The 18645-nt window shown below is 43.9% G+C and overlaps 1 protein-coding gene across 2 annotated transcripts in view; it reads right to left on the bottom strand.

Moving 5' to 3' along the window:
- CEMIP (cell migration inducing hyaluronidase 1) overlaps positions 1–18645 on the bottom strand; it is a 59860-nt gene that overhangs the window by 14492 nt on the left and 26723 nt on the right. For both annotated transcript variants that reach the window (XM_026856327.1, XM_026856328.1), the window contains exons 12-18: positions 16075–16250; positions 15298–15507; positions 9640–9845; positions 6296–6365; positions 5317–5445; positions 4514–4599; positions 1570–1701 (exon numbers count right to left, since the gene is read on the bottom strand). In XM_026856327.1, coding sequence (XP_026712128.1) covers positions 1570–1701; positions 4514–4599; positions 5317–5445; positions 6296–6365; positions 9640–9845; positions 15298–15507; positions 16075–16250 — 1009 coding nt within the window. The remainder of the gene's footprint in view (positions 1–1569; positions 1702–4513; positions 4600–5316; positions 5446–6295; positions 6366–9639; positions 9846–15297; positions 15508–16074; positions 16251–18645) is intronic.

The raw sequence follows: 18645 nt of genomic DNA, 5'->3' as shown, positions 1-18645 counted from the left end.
ATTATTCAGTAGTGCTTTGCCTTACGCACACCCCTGTGTTCATGTATCACATACTGCTTCCATGAAATAACTTTACAAGAGGAAATGTTATAAAAACAGAGAAGTTTGGCTTGTCTTTCATCAACAGGGAGATAGAGATCAGATCTTTCTTATTTAAAAAAAAAAAAAAAAAAGATTAAAAGATTAAAACGTCTTTCCATTTTGCTGAAATTTCAAAGCTTTTAGATGAGATAAATGACAACTGTCGGTCCATGACTTCTCCTTATAGGAAGGATACAATTCAATGATAATATGAGCAAGCCTTGATGGTATCACTCTTAACACATCTCTCACGGATGTGAGCAAAACCACCAGTGGAGATCCCGCAGCAGAGTAAAGCCCAGCTTTGTCCTGTTTCTGTCTGTAGGTGGCAGCCCTTGACACTCTATCGCCTCTCCTTTGCTTTCTCCAGCTCCATAAACGCGCACCATAGTTTATACGCTGCATGCCACACTAACGTTTGTTTGGTTAATGTAATAAGTAAGTATTTTTTGTAGCAACAGAAATTACTGTGGCTACAAAGACAATTACAGTCTGATGGCTCCTTTCTCGAATTCACATACACTCAGATTTGCGGCTGGAAACTGATAAAGTACTCAGGTTTGTAGCAACCTCCATACGCTGCATTTGCTCCAGAAGCAATGTAAATGTCTCAGTGACATGAGCGTGATCTGTGCAGATAATACTTGCTGGCCATGGAGTGGGCTAGATGCTTCTGGTTCATAAATTCATTAGAAGCACAAACTGTGTTACTCAGTATTACGTTTCTGACTGTTCTGCTCCAGTCCCACTGGTCGCCAGAGCCAGTTTATATGACTGGCTTGGGTCACTTAAAGGTAAGGCAGCTCTGGCCAGGAGTTGGACACCAAATAACGTGATAGCTACTCCTACTAGGGTTATCAGAGTACGCCTCATAAGGTAACCTTTTCCTTTTTCTCCTCTTTCTTCATTGAGGCTGATATCGAGAGCCTGGCTCAGCAAAAGCAACTGTAAAAGATCATCTGTTATCAAGTGCAAAACAAATATCTGTTCTGACCGGTGCTGGAAACAGCCTTCAGAGAGCACGACATGCACTTGCCCAGTCTCTCTCCCTTGCTGCTGTGATGCAGTTTTACGTCTGCTCAGTCAGTACTTGCTTATTCAGCATAACAGTGAACCACATAAAACTGATCTGTGACCAGGCTTAGTCAGGAAAGGTGGTGGACTTTGCTGCTTTCTTTTCAAAGCACCTTGGGGTTTTTTTGTGTAAAAAATTAGGTTTTATTTTGAGTTATTTGCATCTCTGTGTGTGTATGTGACCATTTTTGAATGCTGGTCAGCATCACACAGAGGAACAATCTGAGGGGTCTTCAGTTCAGACAAAGCAGGTTTTGTTCATGCAAAATAATGCCTGCACTTACTTAAAGTTTCATCTTTATTTCAATCTTGGCCATACGAAAGGTGCAAAGTGATATAAATAGTCTGAACCACAGCTATGCTCGCCATAAACACCCGGCTGAACTCTGAGAGTTGAAATAAGGCAAAACTCACTGGCAGTTGTTCAGCCACACATCTCCACCCCGCAGCCAGGCCCCATGATCCTGATTCTTGTAGGCAATAAAGTGCTCAATTATCGCAGGTTCCCTGGGCTTCAAAGGATCGGCGTCTTTGTGGGGGCTGTATCTGTAACCAGAAGGAGAGAAGAAAGGTTGGCAGGGGAAGAAGGTAGCCTTGCTCGGTGCACGGCCCTGCTAACTCAGGAACATCTCTGGGACAACAGTCCATCCAAGTAGTGTGCCTAGTCAAGCAGCGATGGCCAGACCCAACTGCCAAGGGAAGGACGGTCCAGAAGAGGCAGTTGTAAAGACCCACTCCAAGTTTCCTTTCACCTTTCCATTATTGTATTGCTGATATATTGCTGAAAGCATGGAAAGTTTATTAATGCTCCCCAAAGTCTGAGATATTTTTTAATCCCTTACTGTTATCCTTGAGCATGTTCCTGTTATTTAGATAAATTCCTGATATTTAGATAAATATCCTTTTGTTTTCCCTTTTGAGCATTCTTATCTCCTAACCTTGGCTATACTGTGGCAATGAGTACCACTGCCAAATTTTCCTTGCTGTGGAAAGGAATTAAAACATCTTGGAGAGAGGCTGAAAGAGTGTCCTTCACTATTCCCACTATACATTACTGAGGACACACGTACAAGATCTATTAACTCTGAAGTTCTCAAATATGATGAAATATTGGCCTGATGTAGGAAAAAAGCAGACACAAGTGGAAACTGCGGCAATGTGTGCCCTCAGGCGCTGCCTCCCAGGCACTGTTTAGTCCACAGGATCTGAGCAAGGATCTGGCTTGCTATGGCGATGCTTGGCTGTCATGTACCCTGTTCTGAGGCACAGCTCTCCCTTTTGCTACTGAAAGAGCATCTTCCACCAGATTACACAGCTTGGAAAACCTGACAGATGAGCATCCAACTCCGTGCCAGCAACGGATGGCCAGAGATTAAAATTCATGCCTCACCGATGAGTAGCGAGGCCAAGCTGTCAAATCGCTAACAGATATTCAATAGCACTTTGCTTTGCTTAATAAGCCATCATATCAATCTAAAACCGAGCATCAGGCTGATAGGGTTCCAGTAAATGAATATTGCTTTGGCAGCTTCATCACTGTGAATTTGCTTTCAGAAAGAGATTTAGTATCAGCCCTCGTGAATTCCCCAGACATTGTTAAATGCAGATATTTTGAGATGGATTCCAGTTTCATTCACATGTACAACTGCAGGAATACTACAGGGTACAGAATTTGACTCAGATATTTAATGCTGTAACTGAACGCGGAATAATCTCTCCAAATCTGTAACTGGACAGCCTACCTCAAGGTTTCCCCCAGCCAGACCAGCTATAATAATTCATTCAGTCTTTCAGTCCTGACACATGAAAAGTAGAAAACGGTATAAATAATCTGAGCTGCAGGCTGTGCTGGTGGGTAATCCCCGAGCATAAACATGACTGCATTATGGATTGCTTGGCTTCCAGGGGTCATTCCTGCCCTTGTATGGGATGGGACAAATTGCCTTTTGTAATCACTTACTGTGCCTGTGGCAGCAGGCAGTTTCCCAAGGCATGCGTTCAGCTATATGCAAAAGTAACATCAGGCTCCCAAAAGAATTTGGAGGTACTTGCAGAGCAGGCTGCTCTTAACAAATTGGGTTTTTAGCCGTTATCATTAAATTTTCAGTTATTTGAGCATTAAAATAATAATGTAATGTGTAATAATAGTGTAAATAATGTTCACTTTTGAACATCTATCTAGCATCACCTGCTGGGCAGGGCACTGGGGTGATGTGGATCACAGGATAACTGATGTCTGAGCTGCTGGCTGGGTTTCCCTGGGGAGCAGTACAGATCCCAGCCCTGCAAAGCTTGCCCAGTGCGCTTACAACAATCTGGTTATCCCACACCCCAGAGATGAAAAGGAAAAAAAAAAAGGAAAATATTGCCATTGTCCTCTGCTGAGCAGAGGTTTTCAGCAGGTTTCTCTTCCCTACATGGTCTCTTCTGTTGAGAAACCCAGTCATGGGGAAATACAGGCTGGGTGCAACTGGAGGCGATTTGTCTGTCAGGACAGAAAACAATGAAGCTTGAGAATATTTCAGTCCTTTTCTCTCCCTGGGGTTGGTAACCAAGTTAAGAGCTAGATTCAACCTTTAATGAGACAAAAAGGTGCAAGTGCAGTCCTTACGCTATTATAGTTTGCCCACAAGAAGCCCTCTGCTTACATCAGCCTCCTCGCTGGGGTCAGCTTTGGGGAAAGAGGGGGGATCTTCATAAGCCACCAGACCATGGTAGGTCTGCCAGTATGATATGCTCTATAGAGAGGTTTTCCATTTCTAAATGACTCCATTATGCCACACAGAGGCTGCGCACAGCAGCAGGGATGAAGGGTTGCTCTGTGTATTTAATTGTAATTATTATTGCAGTGTCAGATTTAGAACTAGACAGAAAGTTGAAATCAAAGCGTGAGTTCCGTCACGTAAGCACTCCCTGTTCAAGCAGGTTCTAAATGAATGAAGAAAATCAACAGCATTCCTAAGAAATAGTTTAATTCCTTATTCCTGGGAAACGCTTGCAGCAAGTTCTGCCCAGCGGGGCTGTTGACCAGACAGCATTTAATTGTCTTGCTTATCAAAAAAAAAAAAAAAAAGGATGGAACACCCTAGAGCAGATGTAACCTCCATGCCAGCTCAGCTCAGAGCTAAAGAGCAAGGACGAAACCAGAAGGGTGTGGGTGCTGGGGGTCCCTTAGGAAGGGGAATGGAGAAGGTGAAGTTAGAAAGTGGTAAATCTAAGTGAAGACCTTTCCTCGGTTAGGTGCCACCACAAAGGCATTGCAATCATTCCTGTCAGCTTCCTTGGGGGAAATTTCATAGCTTTCCACCAGTGCTATAGAGAAGTCTTTTCCAAATCAAACTGTGCAAAAACACTTTACCTCCCAGAAATCAGTGTCAGGATAGGTCTTTTGTCCTTGGCAGAGGCTGGAGTGGTTTTAACGCCGTTATCAATGATCATTCCAGCCTAAAAGAAAAAAGAAATACAATATTCCTGTATATTTATATATTCTACAGTTCTTTCCACGTCCAGGCTCTACCTCCAATTGTTCTAAGCCAAAGTCATTCGCACGATCCTAATAACTGCTGCTGGTAGTAGCATGTGAAACCGAGAGCTGCCAAGACTATCCAGAATTACATATATCTCCCAAAAGTGCTGCACATTTCCAGAAACTGCACCTCTCCTGTAAATGCATGTAACCCTATACACATAAACACCCTGCCGCAGCCAGAAGCACTCAGTAACAGTAACACACAGCCTCACAACACGGCATGCTAAGGGTGAAGAAGCAAAGAGAAGGCGATTAGACACAGTGGCCTGTATTTATCCCTCTAGAAGCTGTTCGGTTAATTGCTAACATTGGCAGTTGAGGTCTATAATTAGACAAGCAGCCAGCAGATGCTCCTGGAGGCACTATTTTCGGAGTGCAGAAGCAGAGAAGCAGCCTGAGCAGAGGGAAGAACCTCTCTGAATGCCCAAGAGCCAAGTGAAGTGGGTGCTGGCTGACTCCGAGAGCTCCCACGCTGGCATGCAAGCTGCTTTATCTGCAGAGACAAACAAGCTTGCAGTAACTTTTAGTGAAACAGAAAGCACAGGCATTAATAGCTTGCAGATCCAAAGAGCTGGAGCGAGAGGATGGTGGTTTTTTTTCGAGGGCAGCGTTCCCATTGCGTGCAGACTCACCCGGTAGTTGGAATGCGCACGGTTGTTGGAGAATTTCCCCATCGGCATGTGCTCCGAGTAGCCGGGGGAATACATGCCTGCTGAGGGCCCCGTTGGCACGTGGTGCAGAACAAACCAAAAGCCCGTTTCCTGAGAAAGAGAATGGACGCCTGAGACGTTGCTTCAACGCCTTTGCTGGTCTACGTTAGCCCAAGGATTTATCAGTAAAGTCACAAGGTGTAAGCCAGAAGGTTTCAGGACATATCACAGCTAGCAGCGTTGACCTGTATAAACTATCTGCAGCAAAGAGTTTAACACACACACTCATTCACATTCACACTCCCGCATCTTCAAGGTGCCTTAAGTTAAGCTTCGACATCTATATTGAAGCTGTGAGATTTCAAAATCCATAACACACACACACACACACACTGATGTCCTCCTATCACTGCATGCACAGACATTAAAAACCAGATCATTTTTATTTAGTTGCCTAAAAACGTACCTAGGAGCCTGAATCTAGGTACTCAGATTTGGAAGCTTTGGAAAAAAAACCACATCTCTCTGCTTAAGGCTTGGTTTGCTTGTTTATTTGTCTTAGGAAAAATAAAGGCTCCTGATGTGACCAAGAATTCCTGTGGAATTAGCGTTAGTGCTGATTGAAACTTCAGAGCACCATTACTGTACTGCAATCAACAAAATCATTGCCAAAGACTTCTCTGGGACTCCACAGTCACATTTATTTAATTTATTCAGGCTGTACACTGTGCAAAGGCTGGGAATTTTTGTTAAAGCCATCCAGCTCTAGAAACAGCAAGTGACAAGAAGTGTGGAGCAAAAGGAAAAGCATTGGTTTTTATTGGTGGCACTAGCTACATTAATGCAGGTCTTAGTCGAGTAGTTTCAAAAATGCCCGTGTGACAGGAGCAGGTTTTATTCCAGCAAGTGCCTCAGCCTTGCAGGGCTGAGTTGTTACCAAATAAGAAACTTCTGCACTCACTTCAGATCCCGCAGCTGCGCAGTTTATAAGGTTGTTGTGTGGGTTGGCTATCCAGAAGGTGGATACGGCGCTGCGGGTCAGGAAAACAAAGAATAACATGAAAATGACACATTGAGCACACAGCAGAGTCACTCCCCCCAGGACAGGCAGGGCCGATAACTCCCCAAGATAAGGGGTCTTGCCTAGGGGGCAAAGGGAATGTTTTTATTTCTTTCTCTTCTCATACCACATGTGTCCTCGGCGGTTTGACGGAGAGCATGGCCTTATCTTTCAAAACCCTGAGTATTAAATGAGGAATTTCGACTGCAATTCCAAGCCTGCTATGAAGCTGTCAGATGTCAATCATGTTTTATGATAAGGCAAATATGTTGTTGCACAAGTCACAGAAAAGAACTTTGCCCCCAAATAAGCCCTCAGATTCATTAGAGACTTGTTTAATCAAGGGACCAAATAAATTGCCTCTTAAGGGCTTTCCAAGTGCACCCTGGTACCTGCTGTTTCCAGGAGCTGCTGTGATTCATTAACTTTATTTGCTCCCACCTTCCTATGCATTTCTTTTGGGACAAAAGGACTCCATTTGTCTAATGCACATAAAAGACTCTTAATTGAGAGATTCCCATCAGTGAGGAAAGATAATCCATCACTGTCCATCCTGTGACATAAAGCATTCATTAATCAACAGGCATATGAACTCTGGGAGGAAAACATCCAGCACTTAGATCCAGCAGACTGGCTCCCTACATTTGCTGGGTGAGACTTTCCCTCCTACGTATTAGAATGTATCTATTATAATCGTGGTATGAAGGACTTCACAGGGGCTTTAGGCAAACTGATTTTGCTGGCCTAAGATGAAGCACTGTTTGTGCAACTTTATCATGAAAACGTAGCAAAATTTTTTCCATTTTGGGCATGGGATTGGCCTAGAAAGAAACAATTTGAGGTGATGCACAGACTTATCTCCTGTTGTGTAGGCAAGGGCAAGGACATTGTGTTTCCACAGTGACCTATCTTTCAGCGCAATCCCATTCCTCAGAGCCATGTGGATTGGGCAGGTTATTGTGTCATTTGGCACAATCCCATTGTTTTAATTTCTGGCAGTGGCTGTCTGCCTGCCTCTTCCAAGATGACAGAGCTGCAGCCGGTGCTTATCCCTCGACCCTGTGCTGGGTGTTTGGCCGCTGGCCCAGGGGTAGAGTTAGTGTACTTGTGCACTTGCAGGCTGGATAAGCCCAGTACAAAACAAGCTATTTTTTCTGATCAGACCTTGAATTCTTTTATAAAAGAAGACACGGCAGATCAAAGTACCATAGGACCTTTTCATGTGATGTCCGCCTATCACTCCTAGTGCTTTTTCATGTAGCAGTCTTCAAAATGACACAAACTATGTCCCCTCTGACTATTAAATGGATTATCAGTGGAAAATGAGCACAATGCCTGATTAACTCTTATTTTATGAATGGAGACATTAAGTGTAATTTATAAACAAACACAGATGTGAAAAAGAGCATTGCATGAATTCATCTCTTTCCCTTGCCAAACTAAAAAGCTAAAAATATGTTTCTTTGGACAAAACCCCAGTTTGTTCTGAGGACAGAATGGGTGATACTGATACAGTCTCAGCAGATTGAGAGTACTTCCAAATAAAAGAAATTCCCCTGAAGATCTTTAGCTGTTAGACAACAATCAGCTTCTAACTTCAGGATGGAAGTCTGGCTCCAGAGACTTTCTCATTGACTTTTTATGGGTCAGAAATTTAGCTTTGTTTTAGTGTAGATTCCCCACCCCCCTACCCCCGACTCCAATTATGGCAAAATTAATTCCTGGAGAAAAATCTGGACTACAGGCAGAAGTGTCCCTGTCTCCCAGCATCTTCAGCACAGCGCCCATGCTCTGTGGGCTCAAGACAAATCTTCACCATGGAAGACCTCCCATACTGTTGTACAGGGGGTCTTGTCTTCAAGGTGATTCACCATCAGTTTTAAACTCTTAAAGGCAAGCTTGATGTCCAGATTTTAATGGAAAACACTCTGAAAACAATGTGGGTCGGTAGATCTGCTCCAGACCGCTTGCTATGCTCCCTGGACTACAGCTGGGGATCTGCTTGCCCAGCTGCTAAACACACAGGTTTTACTTTAAGAGTTTAGAACTGTCTCAAGAAGAGTCAGGGGGATGGGGAAAGAAAAAGAAAATTAATTAGCTGCCTGCTATGCATCAAAACGAGTAGCTTCCCTGAACAGCCAGTAATTAGCAATGAAATCATACTCCTTGGTTGTGCATCTTGATTTTGGGGCAGAAAAGCAGCTGGAAAATCATGGAAAGAAGGGCTAGAATGGCCTTCAGGAGCTCAGTGAGTCCATATACCCTGCCTTATGACAGGGTCAACTACAACTGCAGTATTTGTGACTGACATTTCCCTAACCAGTGCTTAAAAATTACTGCTAATGAAGAACGCATTAATTCCTCTAAGAGAAAATTCTAATGCTTAACTGTGTGGCCAAGCTAGTTGTGTTTCCTATATACTTCACCTGAATTTTTTTCTACACAGCAACAGAACTGCAAAAAGAACTTGTAAAATCCCTTCTTATTGCAAATGCTTCTATAATCCTCATCTAAACCTCAGTTGGCAGACCTGCAAGGACACTTAGAGGAAAGGATCTTGCAAAAAGGGAGATGAAAGGCATTTGGCATTTTTCGAGTTTAATACAGTGTTTGTGCCAAAGAGAAGTTTTGAGTACTCATGGAAACATTCTCTTGAGTTCACGCATAGACAGACTATTAGAGATCCAATGGGTGTATAGAGTCTTTGATCTTTTATTGTCAAGTTCCAATTCTATGCTAAACTGCATTTATTATATTATTTTGGTTTCATTCCACTGTTTGGGCAGACTGTGCCAAAAGAATGCATAACGCCAATGTCATATCATTAAACAGTATCTGTTCTTCACAAATAATGACTTCTGAATTAATTGGAGTATTTTCAAAATCAGCTACCATTTGAGATGAACACAAATGTTAGAGCACAGCCCATTCTGAACTCAGCAACTTTTTGCTGAACCATTGGGATCAAGACTCCACAAGGCATCACTGTGTACTTCGAAAGAGAGATTTTTCAATATCTGAGGTAGGAACCATCTCAAACTGTCTTTTTGGTAAAAGTGAAAATTACACCCTAGGTGTGCAGGCATCTGAATAGCACAAGTATGAAGATCCCAAGGACACTGCTCTCTCAACCTTTGGGGCATGCAGCCCAGACCTCTACAGATGACATAATCATGAACGTGTAATGCTATCTTTTATGGCTAAGTGCTGCAAAGAAAAGAAAGAAAAGGAAGGCTCCCACTCACCTACAGTCCTGCCTGGGTTTAGGGATGTACCCAGGGTAAGCACCCTCCGTGATCAGCTTGCACATCCTGCTGTCTCGGTCGGAGGGGAGCAGAGTGCTGGGTTTAACAAGCAGCCCAAGGCAGTGATCAAACGTGTTGCGCTCTTCTGGTCCATCCTCCGTAAAGAAGCAATGGCCCAGTGCATCATAACCCACAACATCCTTCACCTGTGAGTTCAAAACAAAGGTCAGTGTTCAGGTTTCGTGCTTCAGCCATTGCATAAGAAGAAGAAATTTTACAGCAATGGCACATAGGAACATGAGTACCCTCTTGAACTCGGTGTATAAGCAAAAACAAAAGCAAGATCACTCTCTGCTCTTAAGAGCTTATAGTCTAAGCAATAACTCCAACACTTAAATTTAATTAGAATTTGTCATCACCTCGGAAATGCTCATTCCACTCTTTTGTCGGCCTGTGAAATCAGAAACGGTCTTAGCATGAGGCTGGAAAAAACATGGGGTGGGAGATGAACGGAGGATGTTAGATGTTCAAATCACATCTGGGCTCATTCATCTTCACATGGAGTTACATGAGCAGCTACGTAAAATGCATCTGAGAAATGCAGCTGAGCTGAAAAAATATTTTTTCAGGCTATCAGAGAGGCGGCAAGTTGTTTTCCAGACAGGCTGGCTTGTTTTAGGTTTGACCTGATACTTTTTCCAAGTTGTTGACAGAAGCTTTACTTGACCCTGAGACAAATCAGCTGGTGTTAATCAGTGCTGTTCTGGTTTTGGTTTGAATGTTGTTAACATCAGGACACCGTTGTGTTGGACAGAACAATACCCATCACACCACTGAAAGATCTGAGAAAACAATTGCAGGAGCAGATACGTGAATTCAAAGCCTAAGGCTAGGACTGGCTGGGAAACAACAGTCCTCAGACACCCTGTGCCCAGCAAGTCAGTTGTTAGTGGATGTGTCTGGGATATGGAAAATTAATTTCAGGTGTCCATTGGCCAGGTGAAGTGCTGGCTCTCTCCTTACCCTTCCCATCAGCCATCATGCATCAACCACCTTGGACTTATTAAACCTTCCTGGCAAGGTTAGCCTGACACCAACGTGTTACTACAAATGCTGCTGACGAAACAGCAATTGCCAAGGTGCAAAAGACAATATTAAACTGGACAGAAGACCTGCTCGCTCTTTATGGTGTCACTGCGAGACCTTGGTGCTCAAGTGCCTGAATTACTTTTGCAAACAGGATCGAGACCGCTCTATCTTCATGCCTCATTCTCAACACAAGGAGCACCCATTTCAAATAAAATCCCAGGACCAGTGTTGAAATGACTACAAATATGTTTTCACATAAGAAAGAACACTTGACTTGCCAAATCTATTACAAGCTTACATCTGCACACACATCTATTATGTATCATCCTTGCTCCAGTGTAAATACTCAAATCTCTGAACACAAGTCATCACAGTAAATTAAACACAGATAAAATGACCTGCAGAGTGGTGCATTCCTTTAAGCTGCCTCACTGAAATTTACTTCTGACTTCCCTGATCTAATCAGATGACAGCTTTCGCAAGGTGGAGGCTTCTTTATTTAGGTGTAAAACGGTTGTACTAGACTGACCTGTCTCCTCTGGGAAGAACGAGCTGTCCCAGCCTTGTAATGGCATAAGTTTACAGGACAGAAGAACATTTCAGAAGAGTGACCTATCTTCACAAGAAGTTTTCCAACATGTATAGGAAGTCTTTTAACCACAGAGCTGTCAAAATTGCACAGAAACTGCCACCAAAACCTATTGGCTTTCTCTCCCACAACAGTAATACTGCAAAGACACGTAAGTAATAGTGCTGCGACATTTAGATGACGGAAACAGTTTCCCTAGAGAAATATTAGCCACTTTCTATGGCCGTTTATCTTTGCAGCCAGCACAGCACTGCACCAGGACTGGGACATGAAAACCTGCAGTGACCAGACTTTAGCTGGAGCAAATCCCACATCTGTGCTCAGGGAGTAACGTCGCAGGGGAACGCGTCTCCTGGTACCGTGAGAGAGGGGTGCACACTGGCAAGAGGGGCTTAGAACTAGCAAGCACCCGTTGTTCTAACCCCTGAAAGCCCACAGAACAACTCGGAGTTATCAGCCAAGGACCTGGTCCCTATTATATTTGCCACCTTCCTTTTGATTAATTACTTTCCACATATCTCATCTCTCGGTCCGCTCTGACTTAGTTTCCCGTGCATGCTTTCATGCACAAGCCCAGTACTGAAACGCTTGAATAGGAAAGGAGATGTTTGTTCCAAAATCACTTTTCCAATGGATTTGATTTTTTTTATTTTATTATAACCTTTCTAATAGTCCACAATCTTACTTTAACCATGAGCAATTTATGGCCATATAATGCCCTTTGTGGCAAAACAATTGCTGTGTGGTATAGCTGAATTAGTAAAAGCAGATATCATTGAATCAGAGAGCACAACCTCTTATTCCATGAAATACAGCTCTGTCCTGGATTCTGCCAGACTGTTTATTGACCTCCATTTAATTTCCCTCCCTAGTGGCTGTTTCTATTTTAGCTTGCACACTGGGATCCAGTGGAGAGAGTGGGAATCAGAGCAAAGTTTCATTTCTGGGATAGCAGTGGCATAACCGGGTGGTTTTATGGCCAATATATTAAAGAAAACATTGGGTAATTATTGCATTTTCAAACAATAATTATGGTGAAAAAAGAATTTCTACAGATATATTTCCAGAAGGACCCTCTGTGACTTCCAGTGAATACAAATTTGCAGACAAGTGCAGAACAGCCCATCAATGGGAGTGAGATAATGTTGAGATAGTGACTTTTAGCACACTGTACAGACCCACAAAAACCCATTTCTGCCATCAGGAATAACTGGACGCTCTTTTCTCCGAGTGTTTCCAGTATAACTATCTCTGGAGTGACATGAGAAAAGTGATGGCAAAGCAAGCAGGGAGCCTGTATGTGAATTACCAGCCTGATTTAATGACAGTTAAAAATAACTGATGTCCCTCTCCCATTTGCTAAAGCATTTGCACAGGTACTCAGCCACGGTCATGCAAGAAGCCCCTCTGAAATCAATGCTTAACATTAAGGACATTATTAAGTGCTGTGCTATGCTGAGGCTTAATAGCCCAGCTAGATGTTTTTGTATGGCTATTTCCAAAGTGCGGTTTGTGCACATCATCCAGGCAAATTTTCGCCCAGTAAAGTATGCTTTGGATCTATCTGATCTCAGAGGGAGTGAATGTTACCTGGGGATAGACAGAGCTCATCACTGTTTGCACAAATGGTATTCATGCATGTAGAAACAGGTAGTGTTGTCCAAGCAAGAAGAGAACAGGCAACTAGGAAACGTGTAGAATAACTGCTGTAACCATCAGACACCCATGTGGGTGTCTGTGAATGTATCTGGGGCAGAAGGAAGAGGAAAGGAAGGAAAACAGAGTCGGAAAAGAGATGATGAGATTGTGGTGGGATCACCTGACGAACCAAGGCATGGACCTGATGACTGCGGATGTCTATCACAGAGCAATGAAACAACATTTAAGTGATGCAACCTTTGCAGCACGTCGTCTGTGATGCAACTGAACAAACTTGGTCAGATTACTTTATTTCACTGGGGCTTTCTTTTCAGCTGTCATCAATAATTATATGGTTAAAATAAAAAAAAAAAAAACAACCAAACAACAAAACAAACAGGTAAAGTATTATGAGTAGAGTTTAGTATTCACACGTTTTGATAAAATATAATCAACAGGGATTAAATTCTTGACTAATGTTTCAGATTATATGACCCAAATTCCAGGATTTCTCTTGGGTACTTTCTCATGGAGGCAAAGCATGGTCACGTAGGGAATTGTGGCTGTTGAGTAATAGAAAGAGAATCAAGCTGCTTTCATCAGCTACATCAGCCTGTCTAAATTTCATCATGCCATCTTGGCTGGAAAAACCTGAGCACATGGATCCCTATGCCATGGATCCCCCACAGCACAGTTGTCTCTTGGAGAAAGCACAAGAGACAGAACGATTTCCAAATGCTCTACACGAACCCATCTGTCTGACCGATAAGAAAAACGCCAGGCTCTGGGTATTTGGTTTGGCAAGTATTAATCGATGTGGAATGAAGAGCTCACGTTAGATCCAGAAGCAGGGCTTTAGCTGGTCTGCAGCACATCAACAACCATGCAACCTCTGTGCAGCCAGAGAATGTGTTTATGGTGCCACTGGTAACAGCTCATGATGGTGCCCCAGATGAATCCCACAATGCTGCCCTTCCACTCTGCACATTAATTGTATACGAAGCCCCTGTACTGGTGACTGCTAATTGGGAGGATGCCGTATGACCCTAAATGCCTTATATAATGTATATAGTAGAATGTCTTTTTTCTTCAGAAGCCACGTTCACTTGGTAGGTTTTTAGGATCGTGTTATAAACTTAGACGGATAGAGGTCAAACCCCAAACCTCAGATTCATAAATAGCAGATAAAAGCTCCTCTGCTTCTGGATCTGCAATTTCAATGCCCTCTCTTCAACTTCTGTGCATTTTAATTACGCCTGTGACTTTCCCTTCCAACGGTGCCGCTTTTAGTAGCCTGCAGTCCGTGGCCAAAGGAAGGCTGTACGACAAAGCCCTCCACGTGCTACAGTCAGTAAGGAAGGCAGCATGCAGCAGCAAGAAAGGAAAAAATTATCTCCTAGATAGATGTTCAAAGCAAATGCTATTCCCCAAATAAATGGGGAACATGGGTCCTTACAGGCTCCTACTATGAGATGGTACTGTAACAAATGCCGCTCTTCAGGGCTCTGACACACTTTTCTCCTTTTGGAATACACTGCAATCTTACTAAATGGGTGCGAGTCCTTTGCCTACAGAAGCCTTGTGTCATTAAGACTTCATATTGGAGCTGATACTTGGGGAAGAGTTGTCTAGTCAAACCTGGTGTTTATTTCACACCTTTAGCAGCTCTGCTTTTGGTATAGATTTCTGTACATTTCCTGAATATAGATAAGAAAAAAACATCCGAGTTGGTATAAAAGTGAGGAAAGCCTTTTGGGGGTATGTGCCAGTCTCCAGGATGCTCAGTAAGGTAGCGTGGTTTTCCCTCTTATCCCAAAGAAGGCACCCCTACATCTAGGGAGAATCCGAACGTGTTCTTACCATCTCTGGTGTGCTGTAACTTGTCTGGTAAGCACGGGGCATTTTATAGATGTATCCTGCAGGATTTGGAGGGCAGCTCTGACAGATCAGAGCTCTGTGAGTGCTTGATGTTGTGAATGGCATTGCAAAACACAAACCTTTATTACAGAAAAGATGAAGCACACTTCAACCTTCTGATTATCCTCTTTAAATAGCAAGCTCTCTGTCTATAGATAGATCCAACTACTCATTAGAGATGGGCTGGTCTGCAGACATCACTGCACCCAGACAAAAGCTCTGCCTGCTCTGAGTCATGCACAGCCTACAGTGCCACACCGGCCGCCTCCTTTTTAATGCAGGTTGTTGTATGCCTGGAATATATAGCCACAGAATCAGGATGAGGGGAGGAGTCAGGCACTAGCTCTAACAATAAAACACATCAGCCTGCAGTAATTAAGCTGTATTCATGCTTGATCTCTAAAGTACACTTCGGGGCTTCTTACCAGTAAACCATTGGATCCATGGACTGTGACACAGCGGGAGAAGGTATGGTGGATGGAGACATCCTTCACGTACGTCGGAGGGTTGTAGCCTCCTTTCTCATCCACATCTCCAGCCATATGGAAGTGAATTGGGTAATGTCCCATTGTCTGCTGGCCCATGTATTTCAGTTCTAGACCTTCAATATGGGTAGCCTTAAAATTAAGACCAATCTGGAGAACAACAGAACATCAGTCAAGAGATATAAAAGACTGTTGAGGGCAAGGAGGAGGGGACTACAGGGACAGAAAAGGTTGTACAGTATCTGCTAGAGAGATTTTTGCTGTGTGGAAGGGGATGTATGGCTGCAGAGTGAGGGAAAGAGGGTCAGGGTGGCTAAGGGAACCATAGTTGTTCTTTGCTCCCACCACTGCTGCCATGGCTACATTTGACTTCATTTTAGAAGGAAAACCCTTTGCATTTAATGTTTTCCATGAGTTTCGGTAAGCTAGGCTTAAATCAAACTCACTGGGCTGAGCACCACCAGAATCTGGGGAAAACTGGGATCGGGATGTGTAGATCTTGGATGGGTTGAGCACCAGCCTGGCTGGCTGAGCAACATCTGCAGGGGTGCGAGGTGCACGTCAAAGCCAAGGGACAGGCAGCAGCAGCACTGTTGGGAGAGGCTGTTCGCTCACTGGCTGACAGGAGGGAATTTTTCCCTTCTGCATCCTGCCTTCCTTGGTATGTGAAGGTGTGTCTGGGCGGAGGAAAGTGCAAGGAGAGGGCTCCAGTCCTACCTTGATGTGTCCCCCAAAGGTGTCGAAATCAAAGAAGGAGCATAAGTTGCTGCTGTACTCATAGCACTGCCCCTCCATCTCGCCCATCACCACGACATTGCGGCTCAGCAGCCCCACTTCTGCCCGCATGTCGACACCATCAATGACTTCACCAATGTGGAGGTATGTTGCTTTCCCTAAAGGAACAAGATCCAGTTTCAGGGTTACTCTACCAACATTGCTGGTTTCCCCTCGTGCTTCCTGTGGTGGGGTTGGCATGGCAATGAAAGCAGTAATTGAGTCAGCAAAAACTGTTGGCTGACTCTCAAAAGAGGGAAGGCTGGAGCACAGGTGTCACCCAAGGTCTTGCTGAGGTATTTGCAGAGAGGAAGTGGGATTTTTGGTCTTAAGTTGCTTCATTTAGCCATGGAGTTAAACCAACAGTCTGTTAGACAAAACACATTCTCTACCTTGAAAAGGGACTGCAATCATTTGAGATCTTTTTACTTTGGATTACAATCAGCCATGTATGAACATCCAATGCAAAGAAAACTGATGATGTAGCTACTGAAAAGTCTAAATCCCCAAGGTTAGCACAGCACTTCCTACAGTGAGACTCTGGGAGCTGCTCAGATCCCACAGCACTACTCACAGTGAGCATCAGTCTGATCCTGTTAACGTCATGGCTGTTAGCCTAAGCAAGGAGAGAACTGGGCAGAAAGCTTTGTGGAAATTGTGACTTGGGACAATTGCAACTGCTCATCCAGCCTGCAAAACTGCTTGCCCTCCCAAACCTCTCAGTTTTAGTTCCACCCATGTCTTCAGCTTGCTCTCAACACTTCCCTCTGCCCTGGTGCACTTGGAGTTGATCGGATCTTCCCTCTGCCCCATGCCACGTCCCCCTCTGCCAGGCCAAATCACTCACAACATCCTCCACACACACACCTGGATCCACGGAGGGGTTAAAAGCACAGAAAGCTTTCCCTGGCCTGACTAGAAAGGGGTGAAGTCCAGGCAGTGTAGATGTCTAGAAAGCAAAATCATCTCTGCTGTAATTTCATTCAAAGATATTCATACTCCCTCCTTCCTTCCGCAGCTTTCTGCAGAGAATGCAGTTGGGAAAGGTTCATCTTACTGACTACATTCTGTATTATTCCAGTAAAAATAAGTAATAAACTCTTTAAGTAAACACTGAACTTTAAGGAATGCTGCACTTGCACGTATTTAATTTCAGTGGAATCGTTCAAATCTGTAATTAGAAACAAATGGCAAGCCTGAAGCCTGGCTATCGCTGCAAAGCACTTTATGCTTAAGCAGAGGTGCCAAGTTGAGGGGAGGATGTTGAACATTGAAACAGTCTTGTTTTTAACCAAAACATGCTGCTTTGACTTCATAACAAAGAAAAGCAAACACCATTCACTCCCTCTTCTTTCACAGCTGGGAGCAGTGTAGTTTGATGGTATTATCGGGATTTAGGAAGGATGAGCACTCCCCCTTGCTCTGAGACTGCTGTGTTGTGGGGAGGGGTTCACACTACCTTGGCACCTCTGCCTTCGAAATAATGTGATCATGTGAAAAAACACTAACTAGAGCAGTGGTGGCAGAACTGGCGGATGCTTATACCCAGGACTACAGTGGGAAGATGAAGCTCTTCTGAGCTCCATGCTCAGCCCCAAAAACAAGGGGCCGCAAAGGGCCACGGGTTTGCACCTCTCTCACTTCTACAGTTGCCACCCTAGAAAGTCCTGGGCTTCCCTGTGTTGTTGCCCTGAAGCCAGTGAGCCTCATCAGGTGTGTGGCCAAAACCAGACCCAACCTGTCCAAAAAAAGCAGCTTCGCTTCCCTTACTCACATTAAAAAGCCTCTGCAGTGAGTGTCCCACACACAAGGATACTCTTTGCTGGACCCTTGAGTGAGTCTGTTAAGGAACGCAGCAGCCTCTTGTTATGAAACTGGTTTTAAGCTGTTATTTTTCAGTTTCCCCCTGAGATGACCTTTCCTTAATTTACTGAAACGCAGGAAGACGTTCAGATAATCATAAGAACATCCTATTTGAAGCCACATCTCCAGGATTTGTGTCAGTGAAATTAGATAGGCAGTTTTGTTATTCATGTGCTGAGCTCTAGAATAATAAATGTCATGCTTGCATGTATTTAATTTAATTTAACACCAGTCCAGACATGCAAAATAGGGTAAGCACTGACAGGAATGTTAAATACGGACTAACCAGTTTCTAAATATAACTTCTTGGGTGCGTGTTTTTCACTTTGTGCTTTTGCTGACTTGACTTGTTTAGAGATAAAACGGGAGATGGAAAGCAATCCCCTTCCAACGTAAAAGTGGATTTTGAATAATAGCTCCTTTAACAAAGTTCTGAAAAACAAACCTCTCCTCAAGGCAGCCAGAAATTCAAGCTCCCCATGGCAATGGGTCTGTGCTCCTGAAACAGCTCGTGAGAGACCAACCCTGGCACGGAAGCCCTCAGGTACCTGTAAATGCCGTCTGGGAACCCAGCACTCCAGCACTGGGCACTTCCCATGGGGCTGGGAGCAGCGTGATGTGCATTTATAGACATGTGGCACTTTCAGGGAG

Source organism: Athene cunicularia, assembly GCF_003259725.1.
Source record: "Athene cunicularia isolate RWA chromosome 10 unlocalized genomic scaffold, athCun1 chr10_part1, whole genome shotgun sequence".
Lineage (NCBI taxonomy): Eukaryota > Metazoa > Chordata > Aves > Strigiformes > Strigidae > Athene > Athene cunicularia.
The sequence above is the reverse complement of the archived record's forward strand: the minus strand, read 5'-3'. Positions and strand labels throughout refer to the sequence as shown.